The 25,929-nt window shown below is 47.1% G+C and overlaps 1 protein-coding gene across 2 annotated transcripts in view; it reads left to right on the top strand.

Moving 5' to 3' along the window:
* The first annotated feature begins 2,234 nt into the window (after positions 1-2,234).
* LOC147664984 (calumenin-like) overlaps positions 2,235-25,929 on the top strand; it is a 73,050-nt gene continuing 49,355 nt past the window's right edge. Inside the window, exons 1-3 of one of the 2 annotated variants that reach the window (XM_086949846.1) lie at positions 2,235-2,322; positions 8,802-9,035; positions 25,702-25,895. In XM_086949846.1, the coding sequence (XP_086805972.1) occupies positions 8,815-9,035; positions 25,702-25,895 (415 nt within the window). In that variant the 5' untranslated portion in view covers positions 2,235-2,322; positions 8,802-8,814. The remainder of the gene's footprint in view (positions 2,323-8,801; positions 9,036-25,701; positions 25,896-25,929) is intronic. The other variant, XM_086949845.1, reaches the window with a different exon arrangement.

The raw sequence follows: 25,929 nt of genomic DNA, 5'->3' as shown, positions 1-25,929 counted from the left end.
CACACCTGAATTTGGTATTTTAACACCCAATTGGATTGGGTGGTAAAATACCGAATTTGTAGGGCCTTTGGGACTCAGAAGAGTCCCACCTACATCTGGGAATTACCGAATCGGTAAAAATACCGATTCAGTATTTTACAGAGTCTGTAAATTTACCGATTCGGTAAATTTACAGAATCTGTAAAATATGGCGCCCTACATCTCAAGATGCCAAATACCGGTCGGAAACGGCCGAATTCGGCCGTTTCCGACCGGTATTTGCCACCTACATCGGGCCCTAGGTCTTAAGTTAACAGAGATTTCTTGGAGAAATGTTGCATGCATATTGTATTCCCACTGCAGGTGGACAAGACTTTGTTAGTGAGAGAATCTTTGTTCTTAGTAGATGAGGAGGTATGTAAAGCTGCAACTGGTATGAAAAAATGCGATAAGATGGAAGGAGAATTATCATGGGACAAGGAGACGAGACATAAGACGGCTGGAGTAACGATTTATGAGAACAGCAAGGCAGTGCATAGAAACCAGTGTGTTCTGATAGTATGGAAATGTACTGCTTACAGTTTGTGGAACGTCCTTTGGATATGACTGATGCTATGATGTAATGTGGTGAGGAATAGTTGAGATTCTGACTTAGGACACCTTGAGGTACAGATCTCTGCTTTGGTTAGTGTGGCTTTATGCCACTTGACCCATGTTGGAGTTTCTTCTACGGAGGACTCTCACAGCTGACACCGTTCTAAATTTGCCTTAATTTAAATCTGTCTGTTTGTGTGGCTCTGTCTTTTTGTGTGGCTCTGTCGGTCTGTGTGTGCAGCTTTTTTTTGTAGGTGGCTCTGTGTGTGTGTGTGTAGGTGGCTGTGTGTGGGGGTGGCTCTAAGTGAATGACTGTGTGGGTGGCTCTGTGTGTGTGTGTGTGTGCGCGTGGCTCTGTCTGTGTGCGCATGGCTCTGTCTGTGTGTGCACGTGGCTCTGTCTGTGTGTGCACGTGGCTCTGTCTGTGTGTGCGCGTGGCTCTCTGTGTGCGCGTGGCTCTCTGTGTGCGCGTGGCTCTCTGTGTGTGCGTGTGGCTCTCTGTGTGGGCGCGTGGCTGGCTGTGCGCGTCGCTCTGGCTGTGTGTGTGTGGCTCTGTGTGTGTGTGTGGCTCTGTGTGTGTGCGCGCGCGTGGCTCTGTGTGTGTGTGCGCGGCTGTGTGTGTGTGCGCACGCGCGGCTCTGTCTGTCTGTGCGTGTGTGTGTGTGTGTGTGTGTGTGTGTGTGCGCGCGGCTCTGTGTGTGTGTGGCTCTGTGTCCGCTACTACTCTCTAATGCTCACCTATTGCCATTGTAAATGACAATACCATTTATTTTTGTTTTTTGAAAGAAAAAAAAATGTCATGAGCAATCCCAATAGCTCTACCTTTAATAATGCCGAGACATTTGCATTGTAAATGCTTGTTTTAGGACTTGGGCCCCGTTTGTGAGTGATGTGGGAGCTAGCTTTCATGTTACTGTCATAGTTATGGGTAAGTCAGGATGAGAGCTAGGGCATAGGGTTCTTAGGCGCCTCCAGCCCTGTCAGGAATGACATCCTAGGGAATATCCTGTACATTCTACGAGCTGCCCCTTCCGAAAACACCAATTAGAATCTAACCAATTCACATTTGGTCCACCCCTTTCGGAATATGCGCGGGGATATTCGGCCTTTACCGCACATACAATAAGCATTAGAGGGCAACAAGTTTTATCTGTACAACGCAGGTGTAACAGGATGGCAAGCTTACTTTACACAAAACTAGTGCAGCAGAAGTGCGTTATTGCGCCGTATGAAGTTGCCTCTGACACCCCATCGTTCTCTTTATCCCATAACCGTTTCCACCATGGCCATAAACCTTCCTCTACGCTCGCGCTATTAAAGAAGCACACTCCAATGCCGGGGTTTCTTTTTTCCCCCTTAATTTTAGAAGTCTTCACATCACATCATTCTTTAAGGTTGAATCTTTCTTCTATGTCTCTGGATTTTTCTTCTTGCTTGGCTTTGACTCGCTGGCGAAGACCCTTCGGAAAACAAAAGCGCATGCGTGCTTGTACGCGCGTACCGTCGTGAGACAACTTCGAGCCGCGCGTGCCCGTGTGGACGTGGCGCTTCCACCCAACTGTGCCCCGCCCAAACAAAATACGTATATATTTTCACCAATCAGCTCGAGGCTATTGCAGCATGTTCTTTTTCCGTTGGCTAAATGTCGTGATGGGCGGGGTTTCAGAGTCAGCACGCCGGAGGGCGGGAGTTTCCGGCGGGGGTGGGGCATTTGAGTAAAGCAAGTGAGAGAAGAACACAGATCTGCAGGTAACGGGCGTTATTGGGGTGATCTAATGTACTTGTAATTTTGCTGGTGCTGTAAAATATAGCGGCCACAATTTATTTAAAAAAAAGCGAGGCTCATCTATTTCTGGTATTTTTATTGTTTACTGTACCTTTAAACAGATTTCCTTTTTGCCCCTACATTACACTCTTTCGTTTGTTCCCGTTGTCCGTATTCACTGCACCCTAGCTAGGATGATCAGGCGTCCTGTTTTCTCAAAGATTATCCTGGTAGCTTCAACTAATTTAGAAACCGGTCTTGATTTTTGGAAGAGGGTTAGGTGAATGTGCACATAAATGGACCTTTTTACTCGCTTGCTTTTCCATCGACCCACCCGTTACACCATAGGGAATAGTGTATTTCTTTAAAGATTCGTCTGCTGTGCTCCTTGCCTCATTCATAATGTTAATGAGCTGTGTATCAGTTTCAGAGAAACAATAATCTAATGCTTTGGATTGCCAGGGTGTCCCAGGAACTCACCATAGCACGTGGGAGGGGGTGTTTTCTTCCAGGTGTCACTCCACAGGGGTTTGCTCTATTATTTATATTGGAAGTTGGCAAAGCAACCTCACATGTGTTCTTTTTAATCCGTAGTGCAGTATGCAAATAATTGTATGCGCATTCGTATACTCTTAGAGTGCAAAGAAAGTGAAAGTAAACGAGCTACACTTTTGTGACACAACATGCAAATTCCATCTCCGTTCTTGTTTCTTGGCTGGTCGTTTTGTTTTTAAATGGAACAAAGTGCACAACCTATAGCATGCTGACTATTGTGGTCTTTTTACGATGTAGTTTTTTACATCAGTTTGTTTGCTATTGCAATGTGGTCTTTGACAGTGGATACTATATTGTAGCCTGTAAGTATCCCAGGCCAGTGCCACCATTTAGTTCTACTATTGTTTGTACTACTATTGTTTGTACTGATCATGGTTTTTGGGTCTGAAAATGTGGTTCCCACTGTCCTTGTTAAGTTAAGATTTTTCTTTTGAAGTTTCATAGTACTTGAAGAGGTGCGTGCTATTTTGTTAAATACCATTCTTTACGCTGAACGTTTTTAGTCATTTATTTATAAAAGTTTGATATAGTGCGAACGTCACCCGCGACGGTATCAGAGCGCTGTACAAATTGTCATGTAAGGCAAATAACACCTATTTGGAGATGATCTAGGATGTAGCAGGTCCTAAGGTGCAGGAAGTTGCGATCGTTGGGTCCAAGGTGACTAATATGCTTACAAGCTAGTAATCATCCAACCATGGCCTGAACAGCTATTTTGCTGACTATGTCCAGGGTTGACCTTGTCATCTGCCGGCATATAGATATTACCAGCAAGTGCTTGATTCACGGAGCCATTGAATGGGCTTGATGACAGTCGCTCATGTTGGCTCTGGCCGTGATTACATACTTCGATCCCATTTAGCATTTTGTTCTCCATATTCAGTCCTATTATTCCCTTCTCATCTCACTCCTGGTGGTTGTTTGCCACTTTTTTAGGACCCATTGCATCTGTCCATATTTTGTCACCGTTATCCCCATCTTTGTTGTTGGTTTTTATTATGCCCCCACCTACCACCTCTGATGTTTTCCACTCTAGCAACTTCGTTGTTGAACTCTATAATGGACCCCACGGGTTCCTTCCGTTTATTCTTTTCTTCCCTGGTTTGTTCCCATTGCATAGATATTTTTTATTGCTTCCTACTGCGCCCTTAATGCAGCTGCTTTTCAAAGCTCGCTTCCCTCCTATAAGTTGCAGATCGCATTACCCTTGATGCTGGAGCCTGTGGTTTTCATTTGACGCCCCCTTTTATGATTATTTTTGGACAGCCCATGTTAATCTTTTCGTCCGTGTTAGTTGCTGTTTCCTTTGTTGAATTCCAGTTTTCCTTCTGCATTGGTTACCCTTGCAAATCTTCTTCGCTGCTTTCCATTGTGATTGTCGCTATTCTTTGGTTCCCACGTCCCACCCATCTTGCTTCCTATTAGAAACCCCTCTTATTGCATTGGTTCCCGTGGCACACCACACCCTTTCTTTTTGCCCACCCAACCTTCAATTATTGAGCCTCTTATCCCTTGCTTGCAATTGTACTTCTTTCTTCTCCGCTCCAATTATGCCCTCCTCTGTTTACACCCATGGCTGTGTGAACATTAAATTTCCACAGGCCTACTTAGTCCTGCTGTTTTCCTTTCTCCTTCATGATACAGTTAGAACTGCATTGTCTGTTTCCCACTGGTAATGTAAAGTCTTTTGTAAGGTGCACTTGTTACGTTCATGAAAAGTTTTGCGCTCTGGGTGGAGTTCTACAGGAATTGGCTTAAGAACACCTTTATCTTTGTGTTTTCTTGCCGTCCGGTGCAATATAAACTTACTAAGTGCTGATCCTAAAGAGTTGGTGTACAGGAATGAGCAGCAGGTGGGGTGGTCACTTGTTTCATCAATGAGACGTCTAAGTCAGGAACAAACTACTACGGAGTGAGTTCTCTTTATTCCATTGTCTGACTTTGTATGGGGCAAACCACTGTTACAGCATCTTAGTTCATCCTCCTTCTGAGATCCTTTGTGTATTGGTGTGGAAAGACCGGCTTTCAAATTGTATGTTTCGTTGTTTGATGTTGTCTTTTGTTTAGTTGGTTGTAGTTAGTGGAAAGTTGTTGATCTCTTTAGGGCCGAGGGTTGCCTGTTGACATCCTCTGCACTACCGCCATATTCCTAAACACGTTGATGAGTTGCTAGCACTAAAACAGAAAATGCTTCTGTATTTCTCATTAAAGAATTTCCTTTTTCAAAATTATAGTTGAGACTCCAGTAAGAAGCTTCCCTCGCGCTCCAGTTTTGATTATTTTATCAAAACTGGATCCCGGTGGGTCCACTCAGCCTTTCATCCATCTGAGGTCGATAAAATTAGTATGTGTGAGTTGGGTAATATTAGACCTGGCTTCCTTGACGTGAGTCTCCTTGCAGTCTCTCCCCTAGGCCTCCCACGTGAATGACCCATTCTTCAGGCTGGACTCGTTCATGCTCCACACAATAGCCCAGTGCGAGGCCTTCTAATGATAAACTAAACTCTGACTTCACAGATTCACTATGACCCCGGGGAGGTAACAGAAACTCCAGAGTGGCTCCCCCGATCTCCAGGGTTCATGAGACATACTTGTAGAGAATAACTGTAGAAATCCCCAGTGTAGAAATAGCCCTGTTTCTCAAGATCCCTGACTCCTTATCCGCAAACCGGACTTCGGGCCATGAGAAACGTGGAGGCCGAAAACACCATGCCAAGTTGTCTCCCCAGCCTGGTGTTAGCTGGCAGCCTCTAAGTAAGAGGGGTGGAGTAGTTTGTCGAGCTTCCTGCCTCCCCCAGGGGCCGGCCCCACTCACCGCTGGCCGTCTGACGACCCTGCCGCCGACTTTGAAAGGAACAAGGTGCCATCTGGCAGGAAGCCCCCACAATCAGGGCAGGGGCACCAGGGAACCCCCTGCAAGATCAAAGAACTTCAAAGACATCAGGCCCTTTTCTGCTCCCAGTTAGATGACTTTAGAGCCCTGCTGACTTTGTCCCGGCTCGTCCGACCCGTACCTCAAGTACGCTTCGTTTCCCACAGCTCGAGCCCTGCTGACCTGGTCGCGGCTCAACTCTTATTTGAGGACGCTTCGTTTCCCACAGCTCGAGCCCTGCTGACCTGGTCGCGGCTCGACTCCTATTCCAGGACGCTTCATTTCCCACAGCTCGAGCCCTGCTGACCTGGTCGCGGCTTGACACGTATTCAAGGATGCTTTGTTTCCAACAGCTCGAGCCCAGCTGACTGTCACGACTCGACTCGTACGCTTCACCTCCTGTATTCCGAGCCCTGCTGACCTGGTCGCGGCTCGACTCGTACTCAAGTACGCTTCGTCCCCTACCTCTGAGCCCAGCACCATTTCAACGCGGCTCGAGACCAGCGAGCCGGATGCCAGGTACGCTTTGTACCCAACAGCCCAGCAGCATTTCAACGCGGCTCGGGAACAGCGAGCTGGACGCCAGGTACTCTTCGTACCCAACAGCCCAGCAGCATTTCAACGCGGCTCGTGACCAGCGAGCCGGACGCCAGGTACGCTTCGTACCCAACAGCCCAGCAGCATTTCAACGTGGCTCGTGAGGCGAGCCGGACGCCAAGTACGCCTCGTACCCCCCCTCCGCAAACCAGCAGCTACTCATCGCGGTTCCCCGGAACTGACCCGGACTGCCGTACACCTCGTACCAGTGGATTCACGCCCAACTCCCGGTTAACTGTGAGTACCTGAGTCGCCCATCACAACTCAAAACTAGACTGAACTGTTCCTCGCGACACACGCATGTGGTCGCCGCTGTCCCCAGCCTTATTGTAGTGTGTACCCCTTTCCCTTATTGACCTGGTGATAAATGTTACATAAAGAACCTCCCTATTTTTTTATATACAACTGGTGGGGTGTCCATTTGTAGTGTGATGAGACCTTACTGTGCATGACCATAAATGCGTGACCCTCTCATCTGAGGATCAGTCTAAAGTGCTCGGCAACGTTACCGAGGGGGGTAACTGTCTACCCACCCTAGAGGAGGTGGGTCCCTGTTTGCCAGAAATATCTACCTCTGCCAACCAGAGACCTCCAACTCTAACAGGTAATAATAAACAACATCTGTTATTCAGCGCCTAGAGACCCCATTGGGATGAACGTGCGCTTTACAAACACACATTATGTTATAACTAAGCGCTATAAAAAATACAGTGTATTCCGTTCACATTCCATTTCACAAAATATTTTAATTTCTTGAAAATGGGACAGATGTGAAATATTACACAAATGACTTGTGCATCTGTTGAGTTTGTGGTAATTTGCAAATAGAATGCTATTATTTTGTTACAAAGTTATTTATTTTGTGTTGTTTCGAGACAAAAAAAGATTTCTTGCTTTTCCTTGTATTGTGTCTACTTGATAATGTCGCCTCGTTTGGCCTTTGTGTTTTTCATTTGTCCTTCATCAGGATGTCAGTGGGTTTAGCATTTTCTAGTGTTCACTTACACTGCAGGGCTTCTGTTGCAACTGTGGTGGCATCAAGTGTGCATCTACTAGTAGCTTTGATTCCTGTTAATTCAGTTCAGAAGGTCGGTCCCTGACCAGAATACTATGCTGACCTTTCCAGACTCTCCCTAGTGCTAAAATAGGACTGTTGTATGTTTGAAGTCTTAGTCGTATCTGTGATAGCCAGAACATTGAGATCCTTCCTTCTCTACAGTAGGAAAAGGTTGGAGTCGGTGTTTGGCAGGTACTGCCAGATTCTGAGTACCTTTTGCCTCCTTTAATTTTAAAGGGAGAGTACCTGCACTTTTCAGTGAGTGTGCTGTTTTTATTGGAAGTGTGCAGGCACTTCCCAGAGGCAGGCCTGTACTCTAGGATAGTTAGTGCTGAATAGTGGGCATGCTGAACCGGTTTCATTTGAATGAGAGTAATGCTTTTAACTTGTTCACTGAGTTAGGGATGCACTCTTGCAAATAAGAGACTTCATTTAAAAGATCAGTATTGTGTTCTTTGTTGGCCTGTTTGAATACCTGACTAATGTCAATACTATGTAAGTGCACCTGTTGGCTGGTAGTAGGGTTTTCATTAGGAATTTAGTGCCAGTGGGCATGGTGAGATGGAAGTTGAGGCACGCCTCTGACCAAACGCTCTATTTATGTTCTCTGTTAGTAGGACTGCTCCATAGCGTACTGTATTGCAAATTGACCAAGTTAACTGAATTTTCAGGCTGTAGCTAGACTTTTGAAAATATGTAACCATTTGTAGGTGAACCTGCACAATCACATTATGAGGTCCATCGTTACATGTAGGCATACGTGCTGGGCTTACAAATATTCTTGAACGAAGATGCAGCAATTCTTTCAATTTGTGTATCTGCTCTAGAGTTCACTCTCCAAGCTGTAAAGTGGGAAACTTTGCCATAAATTGAGAACAAACCTTCTGGTTGGACTTCAATCTTTCGGGTTAAACTTGACAGCATCAAATGTTTTTTGTCCTGGTGCTTCTGTAGCTTGCACTCAGTGAAAGTTCTGTCCGATGCCTTTGAAAATGGACGATGCCCCTAGATGGGCAAGCTGTCATGCTACAAGTTCTTTTTCCTGTATTTCTCCGACTCTGCTAGTGAGAGAAGACCAGTTTTAGCAGGAATTGTTGCCATTTCACTGCCTGATGGTTCCAACCACTGGGTGTGGTTTGTTAGCTGGTGAGGGTGAGTTGAGCTAGATCCTTTGGAGAGTTTCAAGATATGACAGTGGCTCTCACAATGCCTCATGTTTAAAGACAAGTGTTTTATTACATTGTCTTGCTAAGTTCATAATGAATCAAGCAGTGGAAGTGATTGATTGAACTAGAGCCTTTGGTATGTCGCTGTCACACAAGATGACGGGTATAAGATACAGCAGTAGGCTCTTTACTAACTGGACCGCTTTCTTTTTCAAGGTACACCTCCGCCATGGATGTGCGCCACTTCCTCCTGTGCCTTTCATTCTGCACATTGTGTACTTTGAGCAAACCAACAGACAAGAAGGAGCGGGTTCACCACGACCCTCAACTTAGTGATAAGGAACATAATGACGACCAGAACTTTGATTACGATCATGATGCTTTCCTGGGAGCTGAAGATGCCAAAACATTCGACCAATTAACTCCAGAGGAGAGCAAGGAAAGGCTTGGGTAAGAATATATGTATTTTGTTTATTAACCGAATTGTATTGATTTCGGGAAATCTTGTACATCAAATGATGTGTGTGAGGAAATTTAGTTAATTAAATGGTGTAGTTGTGCAAACTCACAGTGTAAGAAAGTACATTTCGTATCTAGTCCACGCAGGTTTGTTTGTAAGACCATAGGCTAGTCCTGGGTAGCTGTGGCTCAGAGCAGTTGGGCTTTAGTAATAAACACATATAAAGCATTTAGAAGTACTAAAACAGTTGAATAAGAAGAAAATGAAACACTAGTAATCAGATAATATTTTTAAAAAATAAGCTGTATTTTCATCTCTAAATAGACACCTGATCTGAGGATTCCGGAGATCTGAATTTTTAAAAGAAACAATAAATCACAGATTCTCACATAGCACAATAAATCATTGTAATCTGCGATTCTTATGTTTAGGATTGGCCACGACAACATGAAAATGGCTGTAGACATTCTTGTGATGACCAGTTCAGGCAGGGTGCCACTAACTGGGACAAATAAGGTCCAGTTGAACAATTACCTTGCAGTCAAAGGAGTCTCCAGTCCAGTTTCAGGCACTATAGGCAAACTGCCATAGACATTGGTGGAGTGGTCATGATGCGAAGGATGCAGAAGATACTTCAGGGTGCTGAGAATGCTGAGCCGGTGTTGGGGGTCTTCCTGGGGCCACCCCTCGGTCCCAAATCTTGGTGGGGCGACTTTAGACACAGGGTCCGATGTCCCTTGAACTACGGGTGAAGTCCAGACAAAAAAGTTTCTACTGGTCTCTGGTTACAGCGAAACCAATGGTTCCCTTTAAATGGCAGTAACTTCCTTAGTGGGTGACCAATCTACACTCTAACATCTCTCCTGGGTCTAGCAGACTTTGTTGCAACTTTTGAGGGCCCGGCCTCTGTACTCCAGGCTGCACTTCGGCAGTCAGCGGCGATCAAGTGCTCTTGGTTACCAACTCGCCGTGGCAGGCTTTGTTGGCTTTTATGGCACTGTGGCTGTAACACGGAGCCAGCCAACTGATTGAAGTCACCTTCTCTGTCGGGTTATTGGGAGTGACTTTTTCTCAAGCGGGAAACCACAGGCTCATTTCTTTTTGCTGACCCCAGGTGCAGTAAAGGCTTTGGTGCAGCCTGTCTTTGCTGGGTTCAGGGAATAGCATGGCAGCCCTTCTTCGGTCCTGTCTCCAGTACAGATGTGATCTGAGATCTGGGTGCCACCTTTATGCCCACTACAAGCTCTTAAGGATGGGGTGGCTTACTACCCAATCAGCCTTCAAGGTCCCTCCTGCCTGATGACAACTTCCTGTGAAGTGCAGCTTCTAGCTTGTTCTGCACTTTTCTGCTCACTTTCAACATGGCAGAACTATTCTCTTGGTGTGTGGAGCTTCCCTAACCGGTTCCAGAGGTGTGGCTACAACCCCCTTGAAAACCTAAACTATTTGGCAACAGCTTCTCCTTCTCTGTCCAAGATGCCATCCTGTCTGCTAAAACAAAAGAGCACCTCCCTTTAAAGCTCTCCTTTTGGGCTAACATTCTGTTTGGCCTTGCTGACAAGGCGAGGTTACACCTCCTGTCTTGACAGTTCAATTGTGTAGGAAAGTGCCCTTTCTGCATGGTTGCCTCTAACTTTTTTGCCAGATGCCTGATGCAATGTGACTGAGTGTTGCCTGGGTCCCGGCCAATCAGGCTCCGAGGGCTTGTGTTGTTATCTTATATCGGTATCATTTTTTTTTGTAAGGGGTACCTATGGCACCAAGGGAAAGGCCTCTGAGGGCTGCAGCATGTATTATGCCACCCTCCGAGACATCTCATCGCAAACAGGCACCACTGCCATTGCAGCCTGCGGGTTTTGGTGCAGCTAAAAGTGAAGAGTTGACACGGCACACATCCCTATGTGCCATGCCTGCCCAGCTCTGCATGAGGCCTAGGTAAGTCACTCTTATGGTAGGGTGCACTCTCTCTCATGTGAGGGCCTATCAGAATGAGAAGACGGGCCTCTATAATATCTAAGGACATTCTTAGATATTATAAGTGCACAGTAAAGTCATCCTGAGTATATGGTCTGGAAACTGGTCATTACGAGTATCCTAGCACCATGATGGCTTTACTGAATCCCGGGATGTTTGATATCAAATATATCAGAATAATAAGCCTGCACTGATCCCAGTGTCAGATTTATTATTCCCTGCACTCAGGGGTTTCTTTTAGGGGGTGACCCCTGAACCAAACCAACCTCTGGTGGGTTTCTGACTAGTGACCACCAGCTTGCCACCACAAGACTAATATCTTGACCCCCTGGGGTGGGAGCCTTCGCTCACTGGGCCCAGAAATAAAGCCTTTTCTGGACGTAGGTGTTCACACCTCCCCAGGTCAGGAAGAGCCATATTCAGCAGGGGCGCTTCAAAGCCCTTGCCACCTTTGCAAAGCTATCCCCAGCCTCTCCTACTGTCAGAACAGGCCCCCTTCCTTTCTCACCCCCTTTTCGGCAGGAGGCCAGGCGGAAAAAAAGTAGGCCAACCCTGAAGATGTGCCCACCTCTGCCAACCCAACCGCTCATGCAGCGTAGGCGAGGTGAAGCCCATTATTCAGTGCCCGCCATCTTGCAGATGGCTGGCCCCCTTCAATCGGGGATGGAGATGGTGCCCAACCGCCCAGATGGGGTGAGCAGCCTAAGGGTGTAGTAGGACAGTAGCCCATTGGCTACTACCTTGAGACCCCTAAATACACTGTTTAGGGGGCAGCTCTGAACCCAGAAGCTAGTCTCGACAAGAAGAAGGGCTGAAGAACTGTGCTGTATAAGAAGAGAACAATGAAAACTGCTTTGGGACCAGCCATACCGGCCTGTTTGCTGCTTCGGATCCCCTGCCATGTCCTGCACCCAGCAGTCTCCAAAAACCCAGGCACCTGTCCTGTCCAAAAGACTCTGTTATCCTGTGGACACTGGATTTGTCCAACAGCAACCCAAACCAGGACTCCAGAATTCAGCTGGAACCGTAAGTCCTCACCACTCTGCACTTGATGCCCAAGTCTGAGTGGCCCAACATCCCAGCAAGGCCCCACAGCCGATCCTGACCTGGGATCCAGCATTGGGCGATTTCCTCTTTCCCTCTCCTCGACTCCTGCATCCTCATCCTGAAGGGTCCCCGTGACTGAAACCTGTGAGAAGAACCCGACCTGAAAAGACACCCCTGCACCTGCAGCCCCTGAGTCGGGAGGTACCCAACCTATGGTGTCCTGGTGTCCAGCAACTCTTCAACTTCATCCTCCAGTCGTTGGTTCCCTTCGTCCAGTCTTCTGGCCCCAATCTGCAGTCCTATTCCTCGACCTGCAACCTCCATAGGAAAACATTGGGCCCCCGACGCCTCCTAAGCACTCTCCAACCGCCTGCCGGTGATGTGGACTTGATGCTGACCTGGAACCCCCTTTGTCTTAATCTTAATCCCTGGAGCTTGCTCCCCAGACAGAGTGGCCTGCTCGTGAGCAGCCCCCAACAGAGGTTCTGCCTAGCCCCATTGGCACCCTGCACCTGGCCACTCTAGTGCCGCTGATGGTGCACCTTGAGTGCAAACCTGAACCATGGTTCTACCCCTAATACTCCGTTAACAAAGCCGTTTCTAAAGTACTTACAACCCATTTCTTTGACTGCAAAGTGATTTATATGCTTCTACAAAACCAGTGTTCACTGTATCTTGCAAAATATAATTGTATTGAAAGTATTACTTACCTGCTACTAAGTAAGTCTTGGTTCTAGAAATAAAAAATGATAAAGTAACAACTTTTCACACAGGCAGTTGGTCTGGATTCAGTCTTTAAGTGTGTGACATCATTTCTTGCCTGAGTGTGTACAACAAATGCTTACCTCTACCCCCTGCTAAGCCTGACTGCTCAACCACACTTCCACTAAAGAGAGTAAGGTATTATCTACTTTAGCCTCTGCTATACCTGTGGGGGTCCTTTGGACTCTGTGCACACTATACCTTACTTTGGTATAGTATATACAGAGCTAGTTTCCTACACATTTTTTCTTTCCAGCGAGTCGTTCACATCATTCCCCAGGAGGACAGAAGACTATCTTGAGGACATCAGCTTGTGTGCAACCGTAAAGAGTCACTAGAAAACGTTGGGCAGCAAAGTAGCAACTTTTTAAAGTTGACATTTGTGAAAAAGTTGCATTAAATTAGACTTGTGAGTCTGATTCAGTGTAACAGTTCTTCTGATACCTTGAAGTAACTATAGTAGTCCCGTTCAGAAGTTTGCACAGCTGAGTTTGTCAGTCTGTAACCTGTACTCACCAAGGGGCTGCTAGCCTCTCTTTAGTAAAAAAAATGACAGTGTGATGTTTTTACTGTCTGGACATGTAAAAACACGTCCTACATTTTATTATACAGCACTCTGCCTTAGGGCTCGTTAGGCCTGCCTTAAGGGTAACTTATATGTACTAAAAAGGAAGTTTTGGGCTTTTCCATTAATTTAAATGGCACAGTAGAGTTAGAAGTTAAAAACTGCTCTGCCAGCCTGCAGTAGCAGTCTGTGTGTCATGTTTTACCTTGTTACACTCGTGGTGGCACAATCAGTGCTACAGGCCATGAGTCACTCTTTAAATTACAAGCCATCGTTACAGGGATTCTGCTCAGGAACCGAACTATGCTTGGGACCATAGAACATAAGCAGGTAGGGAATAGGTCTCCATACCACCTCAGTGCCATGAGCTTGAGTCTGACTAGCTTTAGTGTCTCATTTTCCCTCCTACTCATAACCAAAGGAACAAGTGACTTGACACCTCAGACCCCAATACTACTTAACCTCTCAGGAATCGTGGTGACAGGGCACTTCCTTTTGCGCACACAATCGTACTGTATAAGATACGAAAGAGACACGCAGGAAGTTTGAAATGTTTATTTAAACTATTGTGCTCTGAAATGCAGTATACGTGCCACAATAAGAAAACAACTCCCTAGCAAAAATACCATTAGCCGGTGGGGTTTGAGCACCAATTAATACCGATCTGCGTCAAGTGAGCAGGTGCTGGTATCTATTTTATGAGTGGTGTGTCCATCAAAATATTTCTTCGTGGTATCTTAAGCAGAATGCTATGCTCAGACACGTGTAGTGGTATCTATTCAACCTGGTGGTTCTGCAATAGGGTAAGCTTGGGTGATATGCACAGTTTTGAATATCTGAAGGGTTGTCCTGCCAAAATGTAACAAACGGTGCAATTTTATTTCACCTTTTAATTATCATGTGCGATAAACATGAAACCATTTTTAATTGCAATTGCTGCGCCAACAGATGTTTAGACAGGGATCACAATTAAACATCTTTGCTGCGGCGAATTTGAAGCGTGAGCAGATCGGACGATCCCCGGCCGTCCGAAGCACAGGCACACCATGACGTTGGACGGCAGGGGGCCGTCCGAATCATCGAAGAGGTTAACAGGCCACTTTCAGTCAGGCTCTGTGTGTCTTATGAAACAACAGGCACATAGACTAAGCCACTGTCAGCCACTTCTGTGATTTACCAGGAAAACAATCTTCCTAATCACGGTGCGAAATTCCCTTTTTATGATGAAAATTTTTCAAATTGCTGCTGTAATATCCACGGCAGGGGTCCGAATAATGGTACAACCACTCCAGAGTTTATCTAATCCTTCTACAACAAAACAAAATGTAAAGTCTAAAAAAGACTATATTCAAAAGTGATAACTTTGACAAGGCAATGAAATCAAACAGTAAAGAATAGTAGGAATGGAAGAACAGATCTAATGATAATCAAAGATACCAGGTCAGTTTTGCAAGTTATAGGAAGTGTTTGTGGAAAAAAATAGAAGTCAACTGACCAAAGCTGGATTAATTAACATACAATTTAAATGGATGATGATACACATAAATTATGGAGATTAGTTAATCATTTGCTAGCGCAAGAGAAGACAGTTGAAATTAGCAGTGTCCCTGCAGCAGAATGGTCATAGTATATTATAGCATTTTATCCACTGGTAATCCTGTATAGTAATAATATTAAACCACATTTGTAAAGCGCGAACAATGACCCGTAAGGGTCTCTAGGCGCTGGGGGCCGTCGGGAAGATTAGGCAAGCTTCCCGACGGTGCTGGGCTGAGCTAATCTGCCGCCGGCGATCGAACCGCGAGCCCCCGGGTTCTGGAGTCAGTCACCCTGGCCGCTGCGCCACACCATCAGGATATAGCCTGACAATCTGGAACCCACAAACAAAGAGGATCAGAATGCTTCGATGTCTCTAAAAGCCATATTGGCCCTAGACCGAATAGCCTACCTGCAGCAATTTTTAAGTCTAATCCTACATTATGGGCAGAGATTTTGACACTTTGAAGTATAAATTGTCTTCAAAACAGTGCTTCTGATGGTCAGTCTAGTTTTACTATTGATTTCAATACATAAAAAAGGTTCTTACTCGCCTCCACCCAATTACCGATTGCTAACTCTACCAGACAGAGAGATTAAATGCTTTTCAAGACTCTTCATATGACACTGGGCTAACAGTAAAGACCTCATCCAGTACTATAAAATGGGTTTTCAAATGTAGTATTGATAATTTACTATCTTTTCTCTAACTATAAAAAAAATGGTTGCCACAAAAGACCTCCTTCTCTATACCACCTTTATCAATCTGGCAACTGCTTTTGATGGCATTTATAGAGTGAGATTGTGTGGAAAATTGGCAAGATGGAAAATCTCTCCACTTCCCTTGGGTGCAGTTTTATTACTATATTTACAAATGTGGGAAGGGGTAAGACTAAGCCCCGAAATTGCAGTGTCTGAGACTTTCTCTGACAGAGCTCCATTGCATGGTTGTGTTCTTGAACAGTGTCTTTTCAATTTATATATTCCTTGATGTGGGTTATGATATAAGAACTGCAGGTACGTATCCTCCTATACTACTTTTTATGCTGACGATACAGTCTTTGAGCAAGATGCCAAGAGAATCCCAAAATGCCCTGAATTCTCTTCCCAGATACTGCCATAAAAATAATAGAGCAATCAACAAAACTAAACTAAAACAATAATCTTTGACAGAAGGCTAATGGAAAAAGGGCAATGGCAGCTAGATAGTATCAATTTAGAGATAGTAAAAAGCCACACATCTGGGGTTGTGGCTTGATGAACAGGATGTTCAGCTATCCAGTCAGAGACTCTGAAAGCTAAAGCTCTTACATTAAATTCAGCCTTCAAATGACTGTCCAATACACTTTCCATTTCTGTCCTTTCCAGTAATAGTAAATTCCTTCTTTCCCTTATTTATGGCACAAATGCTGTTTTGGCAACCAGCCTCTTTTTTTTTTTTTTTTTTTTTTTTTTTTTTTTTTTGAAAAACCTTTATTATGTTGAGTTGACACACACAGCGTGTAGCCACAACCCGGAGGTCGGCAGCGGAATCAGCAGAAGAATTACTAAGGTTATCAGTCATACACAGCCAATAAGCCGACAACCTGGGGGTCCGGCGGCACTATAAGCCACATCATGCATTTATATTGGACATATGTAGGACCCCAATAGCTCACTACTCGGTCACCCCTGATGGCAGGTGTGTAAACTGCTCAGCGCCGTTCTTGCCTCTAGGTCTATCCAGCTACTGCGTAACGTCTTGTGTACCCTAAGGAGTACCTTACTAAAACAAACCCTCAACAACCATCCACCCCTATGTCAGTGCCACCCCCCTCCCCCTGCTCTATCTCAACAAATGTTCAGTCCTATGCTCTGCTGTATGCCCCCCATCCGTCTGTGAGGGGATGTTGTGTAGTGGGGGCCTAGACCTATGAACAAGTGACTGGACTACTAGTTGGTTGAGCCACCACTCATATGGGGAGTAGGTTCCCTTCCGCCAGCGTCGCCTGTGTGCAGCACACACAATCCGGAGCCACCACATCGCCGCTCATCACCCCTCCTCTCCATACTACACATTGCGTCAGGGCATCCTGATTTCAAGGTTCCCAGCTTCCAATCACACTTGTACCTCAGCTTCCTCCTCGCGTATTGCACTCTCAGCGTCTTTTACTCTGAGATAGTCACGATAAAGGCTCCAGAAATTCTTCGGGCGGCTCGTGGGAGGGAGTAGTTCACTATAGCATTCTGTTTGCGTACAGCAATATCGCATGTCCCGTTCCCAACTTTTCGTGGTCGGAAGCCGACCCCTCAGCCAGCACATTGCCACGACTCGTCTAGCCATTAGCTTGCCCATATCAGTTAGTCGCCGCACTGCAACAGGAAGGCCTCGAGAGTGACCTAGGAGTGCAAGGGCGGGGTCAGTCGTCAGTTCTATTTCTAGGATCTTGCTCATTTCAGTGAATATCTTGGACCAGAATTCTTGTATTCCCGGGCATTGCCACGACAGGTGTAGAAAGTCCACGATCCGTGCGTGACATCGCTCGCATTCAGCGGACTGACCGAGGCCGTATCTGTGCAACCTCTCCGGAGTGTAATACACTCGCTGAAGGAATTTGAAATGGATCAGCGGCCATTTAATGAAAGTTTCCTGGTATTGGTACAGCAGTATTTCCACATGCCGTCGTCTATTGTAATGTGCAGATCGTTCTGCCAGGCTGTCCTAGCTTTTGAGAGTTGAGTCTCGTCAAACCCTCTGTTCAGTCTATATAGGTTGGTGACTAGCTTGTAGGAAGAGGGAGATTTAATAACATGTAAGTTCCGGCACTTCTGGCGGTTCTGTCAGTTCCGGGCCCAAGGCTCCAATAAGGCACTGCGAATCCTATGATATTGAAAGCGAAGTATTAGAGGGGACTCAGCAGGAATCGACGCGGCCTGCTCCCATGTTTTCACTGCGCCGTTTAAAAACAGGTCTCCCACTGTAAAGATACCCAGGGTGTGCAACGCCTGAGTTACTCCCTTTTCCGCTACAGGGGGCAGCCATAACGACCATTCGATAGGCATTATGGGGGGAGTACAATAACGCGCCGCGTTGCATGCGCAGAAGCGCCTTCCAGGCGTGGTTAGTGGACTTGATTGAGTCCAATATACCGATTCTGCGGTCAGCCGGCTGAAATACCGTGGCAGCGAGTAGAAGCGGAGCAGCGAAAAGTCGTTCTAAGCGAACATGCGGTATTGTCGCTTCACGTGTGCATGCGTGCCGCTTGGGCCACTCTGTAATACCTCTCCATGTCTAGTGCGTTCAGTCCCCCCAACTCGTACGGTAGCATGAGTCGTCTTTTTTACTCTTGGCTGCTTGCCCCCCCAAGCTAGTTTAATGAGGAGCTGCGTCAGGTTATTGAAAAAAGACTGACAGCACAATCGGAATGTTATTAAAGAGAAATAAGAATCTGGGCAGGACCACCATTTTCATGATTGCTATACGTCCCATTAAGGACAACGGAAGTGTGATCCACGACTCTACGTCGTCTTCTAACTTACTATACGCAACACCATAGTTTTCCCGTATTAGGACTTACGGGTCAGGATGAAGCATAATCCCTAAATACCTGATCGGTTCTGTCGTCCATTTCAACGGGTACTCCATGTCAAAAAATGGAGTCTTCGGAGTCGGAGGGAAGGCCACCGATTTCGACCAGTTTATCCGGAGTCCGGATAGAGCACCATGACGTACTACCTCCCGCAACACTGAAGAGAGGTTAGATTCGGGTTCGCGAACATACAACAAAGTGTCATCCGCATAAGTCGAAATGAAGATTTTGTACGTAGGGAAGTTCACCCCTTCATTACTATGATACTCCCTGAGTGCACATGCCAGCAGTTCAGCCACGAGCGCATAGAGTAGTGGAGAAAGTGGGCAGCCCTGCCTCGTGCCCCTGCAAATCGCGAAGGAGTCAGAGACCCGATCACCTATGCAGTGGGGCGGTAATATAGCGCTCCCACCATTTCTAAAAACGGTTCGCCCAGTCGCCTTAGAAATCGGGTCATGAAGGGCCACTCCACAGAATCGAAGGCTTTTTCCATGTCCAGGAAGACAGCCATGGCGTCCTGCCTGACATGCTGCATAGTCCCTAGTATGGTTCTTATATTATAGGTGAGGTTCCTGTTGGGAATGAATCCGGCCTGCTCCGGGGCAACCAACTCCGGGGCCAATAACGCTAAACGTGTCGCCAAAATCTTTGCGTATAGCTTGGCGTCAACATTTAGAAGAGATAACGGCCTGTAAGAGCCACAGGAATTCGCGGGCTTTCCCGGTTTAAGAATAGTCACTATCAGAGCTTCCCTCATAGATCGTGGCATGCTGCCCTCCACGCAGATGTCATCAAACAGTGTGGATAAATGTGGGAGTAGAACGTCCTTGAAAGCTTTATAAGAGCCCACAGTAAGCCCATCCGCCCCGGGGGCGCTGTCCGAGCGCATACTCGCAAGCGCATCCGCTATCTCGTCTTTATGAATGGGCTGCATCAAGAATTCCCGGTCAGAATTCGGCAAGAAAGATAACTGTATATGACCCAGGTTAGCGTCAATGGCCTCCTCATTATTCGCAGCCCGAGAAGTGTAGAGACCCGAATAGAAGTTTCTGAATTAATCTACAATCTCTGCTTCCTCTGTGAGGAGAAGACCATCTGTAGTCTCCAACTCTGATATCACCAGAGGACGCCTGGAATTTCACATTATCCTGGCCAGGAGGGAGCCCGGGTGCTCTCCTTCACCATACGTCCAGACCGTCGCGTACTTTCCCATATGTTGAACTTCTCTGTCGGCCTCCTCGTTAAACTCAACTATGAGGTTCTTGATGTCCTCTGCCACGTCCTCGCCCGTATCCTCAAGCTGGCTCCTCTCTAACTCGGCCAGTCATGTTTCCAAGTGTAGTAGCCTTTGACGTATAGCTTTGAGTACACTCGAATGCTTCGCCATAGCGATGCCACAGATATAGACCTTAAACGTTTCCCATACTGTTTGAAAGCTATCAACCGATCCTATGTTAGTCTCAAAGTAGTTCTTTATCTCTACCGCCAGTTCACCACGGAAGTGGTCATCTAGAAGAGAGTATGGAGGGAAACGCCAAGTGAAGGGCGGATTCCTCTTCACTGGTGTCGAGAGTGTCAATAGTAGCGGCGAGTGGTCAGAGAGAGTGCGTGACAGCACCGCACAGGATTTTACATATCTCATAATCGAGGATTACGCCAGCCAGTAGTCAATTCTGGTGTGTATGTCGTGGTATGCCGAGTAATGAGTGTACCCCCCTCTCTCAGTGTGTCTGCCTCTCCAAACATCTATTAAGTCAAGTGTGATGAGTTCAGAGCGGATTTTCATTGCGGCTGCCGCAGGTCTGCGTGGAGGGCCTGAGGACCTGTCCAGCTCTGGGTCTATCACCAGGTTCAAGTCTCCCCTCCCCCCCCGCCCCCAACATCATATGTGTAGTGGAATATGCATGACGATGCTGAGCGAGGCCCTCATAAAATTCCAGGGAGTCGTAGTTGGGTCCGTAAACATTAACCACTAATAAGTCATGCCCCTTTCCCACACATCTAGAAATTAGGTATCTACCTTCCGGGTCTGCTCTCAGCAAAGACAGTGCCAGTTTGGACTTTGGATTCACCCAAGTCAAGACCCCTCTAGAATGAGTAGTGAATCCAGCAGCAGTGTAGTTTCCCACTAGTCCCCTGCTCAGAAACATTCTACTCGTGAGCGGGAGGTGTGTTTCCTGGATGAGTGCTAGGTCGACATAATAGCGCTGGAAGTAATTCAGGACTTTTCCGAGTTTCCGATGGTCATTCAGCCCCTTACATTCCACGTCAATGCTCTAAGCGTAGCAGATTCCCATCCACAATTACATTTTCTGTGCTAGTCATCGTAGTAGCGGGACCATATAGTGTAAGGCAATTATTTTCTCAAAGGCCAAAGTGGGCAGTGCAAACAGACAGAGCAAACCAAAATGCATCCCCCCCCCCCCCCTCCACGCACACCCCAACGTCTTTTAGGTCAAAGAGTGCCAACCCAGGTCGCGGCAGAGGACTTGCATGTACAGTTATATATCCACATTGTCCCCGCGACCCTCCACTCCCTCTGCAACTTATCTGACAGGGCTCCTCCATCCGAAGAGCAGACCAGGACACAGATCAAATCCTCTCAAACAAAGGTCGCAGGCCATCAATCTGCGTACCGGCACTTCTGGTTCAGGACCCTGTAAAGCGCCAGTTTCTCGATCATTCCTGGTCGTCCAGATGGCTATTGTCTTCATCAGCCGGAATTTCTGCATTATCGTTCCTCTGTTCTCTCGACCATCGCTTCATCGCCTGCAGCAGTTCTTTCGGGTCTGTGAATATATGCGAATGCCCCTGCCTGTTGACACGGAGTTTGGCTGGGTACAGCCTCGCATAGTCCAGGCCCAGTTCTCTGAGTCGCTTCTTGTGAGGGATGAAGTGTTTGCGTGCTTCTTGCACTTTCGCAGTGAAATCCGGATAGATTGATATCGCCGACCCGTCATATTGGAGCGTAGACTTTGTTCTGGCAAGTCTGAGGGCAGTGTCCCAGTCCCGATAGTTGAGCAGCTTAGCAATAATCGGGCGAGGTGGCGCTCCCGGTTTCGGGCGGGGGCCCAGGGCCCAGGGCCCGGGGAGCCCGCTCCACCACAAACATAGACGAGAACACTCCATCACCTAGAAGGGTTGTGAGAAGCTTTTCAACGAAAAGTTCCATCGTGCCTGTTTGCGTGGTCTCCGGCAGTCCCGTTATGCAGAGGTTGCTGCGGCGCGAGAGCGCTTCCAAATCCTCCGTCTTGTCGTGAAGAGAGCGCATCAGGGTTTCTATTTTCTTATGTGCTGTGTCTAACTCGGTCTGCGCCTCCTCAACTTCTGTGATTCTCCTTTCTGCCATGTCGTGCTTCTCAGCATGCTTATCCAGGCGCTCGGTGATGCGGTCCATTCTATACGTCATAGCGTCTATCTTGGCGCCCAGCGCTGATATGCTAGTTTGAAGACTTTGTTCCATGGAGCGTAGAAGGCTCTTAATGTCGGAACTAGCTGCCTGTTCCTCCGCGGGATGCGACGGCTCTCTGTGCTCCTCAGGTGGGTTCTGCAGTTGCAGTCTTCTTTGTGCGAATGGGAGCTTGCTCTGCGTTTTGTCGCCCTTCCCCATCGTTGCGGTCGTTCTGACACACCACTGTGAGTGTAAATGCGGAGCACTGCCTCGGGGGGGACCCAGCTAAGTGTCTAGTTTTTTCGCAGATCTGGAGCGTGAGATCGTAGATCCCGTTGACTGTGTGGGCCCCCTGCAGTCAGCCCCGCGCCAGGGTATGGCACGTGGGGTCCAGCCTACTCAGCGTGGCAGGGACTCTGCGCCAGAATGGCCGTGTCGCTGCAAGGTGGAGCAGCCGTCCAGTTTCCTCTCCGCGCAGTATCACCTGCCTCCACCAGCCAGCATAGGCCTCCCCTGTGCACTCTCAGGGGTGGGCGCACCCCGTGCAGAAAAGCGCCCGGGGAGATCCTCCTAAAGGCGGCCTCCTGAAGCGGGCTATCAAATCCACTCCAATGGGGCTGCAAAGATGCTTCAAGGCCCTATCCCTGGTCCCCCCCTCCACCAGCATCACATGGTCTCCTCTGAGTGCTCTCTGGTGTTCGTACTGGGGATGGGCAGGGGGCATTCTCGTGGGGCTGCTCCAAACCACTCGTGGGGGGCGTTCTGACTCCCAAGACTTGTTTCCAGGCCGCTCTGGTCACTGCTCCTCAGCCGCACCCAGCAACCTTCCCGCTAAGGAGCAATCACGGCAGCAATCAAATCTGCGCAGGACCTCGAGGGGGACGGAGACCCCTTGTGCGGGTCGCGGAGCTGCTCCTCACCTCACGGGGACTCGAGCTAACAGCCCAGGCGCGTCCCGCCAGCCAGCCGGCCTCCTCCACAAGCGCCCGGGTCCGGCACGCTCACTCTCGCCGCACGCAGAGGCACATCGGCCGGCGAGGCGCGTACTTGAGGGAGCGGCTCCTCGGCCCAGTCACCCGCGGCTACGCACAACCGCCGCTGGCGGACTCCGGAACGCTGAATCTCCACGAAGCCAGGATCGCTAGTGTCCCTCATGGTTCCCGCTCCTGTGGGGGGAGTTTGAGGCGAAAAAACTACACTCTGCGTCAGGATAATGGAGGATATTGGATGGTGCACGGCGGAGCTCCGGGTTTATGCGGCCATGTTCGCTGCCGGCTAGCTCCACCCCCCCGGCAACCAACCTCTTTACCACAAGCACAAGTGCTCCTGGAGTTCAGTTTATGGAGTCAACCCCATGTCCTGCAGGCAGCTTTTTGGATCTGCTACATACAACTGAGCGTTGCTCCAGGTCACATACTTAACCTTTGAAGTGCACTTGTCGACCAATTGCTGACACCCACACAACCTCCCAAGTGCAGGTGTCGGCCAATGGCCAAACCTGGGGAGGTATGTAAAGGCCCCTCTGGTGTTCTTATCAGAAGACTTAGAGGAATGCTGGGTTGAAGAAGTCTGTGCTCAGGTGCTCAACGTGTACTGTTTTGAATCTTACCATGTCTCTTATATGTTTTTTTTTTTTTTTTCACTACCTGCTACCATGATTTAATGTCTGTTAAGATTTCAAAATATAATGATTTCAATGATGCAATAAAAATATTTCTTCTTAAGAAAATGAGATGCACAATCGCACATACATTGGGTCAGTCCTCTTCTTAAATTTGTCTGTTAAATTGTCATTCACATATTTCTTCCTCCCGCCACAGATTACAGCATGGGGCAGTGGGTCAGCCCACTTCAGCCTTTGACTTTCTTAAGATTGTTCTTAATGTGTACGCATCCGCCTAAAAAGTAGAGAACTTGAGAGTCAAGACTCTGGACTAGTGCTTTGAGCTGCTAATGCTTTTATCTTTTTATTCCATATCATTTTATTTAATTTTGTTATTTCTAGTCCTCCTTGTGTTTAAACTGTTTTCTCAAAAGTATCCTTTCTTTACAAAAATAAGAATCGTTCTCTTAGGACATCTCCCTCCTAGAAAGCACTTGCACCGTTCTGTTAAAATTGCATTTGAAAGTGCTTTTCAAAAAAACAAATTAAAACTTTTATTGCAGACATATGTCTGCAAATGTTTAGATAGTTCTCTGTTTTCTTTTTTAAATTTCATTTTCTGACATATGGTTGCAATAAAAATATACATGAATGTAACAATACCACCAACTTGCCAATGTCAGATCTATTTGCTTTGTCGTTTGTTGTACCCTCTGTGCCCCAAACGTTCTTCTTTTTCCAACCCAGCTCAGTTATGAGAACATCTCATTGAAATGTTGTGATACGTCTCAGTCTTGAGTATAGTGTGCACCATAGTGTTGGGGCTGTGCCCCCAGCATCAGTGACATTGCTGAAGTTCGAGTGCTGCTCAGGGGTAGTCTTGCTTTGCTTTTGCTACTTTGCTTTTGCATGTGCACTAGTCTTGGGTTTGGGGCTTTGGTTTTCCATTGCTTCACCTGTACAGGGCTGAGGGATAAAAGAGGAAGTATTCAAATTGTTAGCTATGAATTGAGTAAACAATAGAATAAAACAAAAGAGCGAGACAATTTTTGCAAATAATCTACTCCCACATATATGATGCAAGTGCTTACGTAAGGATGTGGGATTTTTCAGTTCTGTACAGGTGAACTAAGCAACTGTTCAAGCAGAGCATCTGTGATAGGAGTGCTGGTACATGCTCCCTTGCCCACACACATAAAGCCTCGCTCCTGATACAGGATATCAGCTATGTTAACCCAATGGGTGAATAGACGTTAGTACTCCAACCTCTTTTTTGCCTCCTAACACCGCCAGCCCACAGGAGGCAGGGCTGCTTCATATCACATGGCCAACCCATGGATCATTGCCCATTACATTTCTCTCTCCCAAGTACTCCTCTGCCCTGCCTCTTCAATTGCTATTCAACTGGGAAAAGAACCAGTAGTACATGGCCTTTGGCTGGAGCTCAGATCAAATACACACAGAGAAGGACCACAACTACATTCCTCTGCCCCACTAATTGACGTGCTGGTCATTTTTTGCAAGCGGCAGTACCTTTTATACTCCCTTTTGTCGCTGGTAAATATCCCATCCGTTTGAATCGGTAATGATTGTGCACTTCTCCCACTCTTGCCAAAATATAGGTATATTCTTCCCTGGTGGTGCCACAGTCTCGCTAAGCGTTCTAAGGCATCAGCAGTGATCACAACACCTTTGCAGTTGTTATTTACATCAACTATATGTCAGGTCTTATGACCATGAAGGAAAATAACATGGTTTCCCATCTTAACCCCTTCTTTTTTTTCTAATAAATACCGACAATATAGGGGAAACGAAAAGACTGCTATATTACTTAAATATTTAGTTTTGGATTCTTTAAATTGGCTTCTTAGAACCACTTTCTGATGAGCTTTATCCCTTCCCTTTTTCCCAGTATTTATGAGAACGGGTTCTTAAATCTGAACCTCCTGAAAGTGCTACGATTGTCCTGAAATGTGTGCCCTGAATATCTTGCTAATGTGTAGTGGACATGATTTATGGTAAGGGGTCCCTGGAGACTATTTTGATGTGTCTCGTCACATTATTGACCAAGTGTCCTCTGGTCCTGCTTACCTCTTTTTGGGCAGCATTTACCAGCCTTCCTGCCTACAGACTAGAATTCTTTTGCTTGCAGGTCAATGTAGCGCGTTGCCACTTTAATCTCTTGCTGGATTTTCTGCATTTCCCACAGAAAGATTGTAAGTAAAATAGATGAAGACAAGGATGGGTTGGTCAGCGTGGAGGAGCTGCGTGACTGGATAAAATACGCCCAAAAGCGTTGGATTTACGAGGACGTGGAGCGCCAGTGGAAGGGGCACGACCTCAATGAGGACGGCCTCGTTTCCTGGGAGGAGTATAGAAACGCCACATACGGCTACATACTCGGTAGGTGCTCCTCTCTCGCGGCCGGCTCTTTGAA

The sequence above is a fragment of the Lissotriton vulgaris genome, unplaced genomic scaffold (genome assembly GCF_964263255.1).
Source record: "Lissotriton vulgaris unplaced genomic scaffold, aLisVul1.2 SCAFFOLD_391, whole genome shotgun sequence".
Classification (NCBI taxonomy): Eukaryota; Metazoa; Chordata; class Amphibia; order Caudata; family Salamandridae; genus Lissotriton; species Lissotriton vulgaris.
The sequence above is the reverse complement of the archived record's forward strand: the minus strand, read 5'-3'. Positions and strand labels throughout refer to the sequence as shown.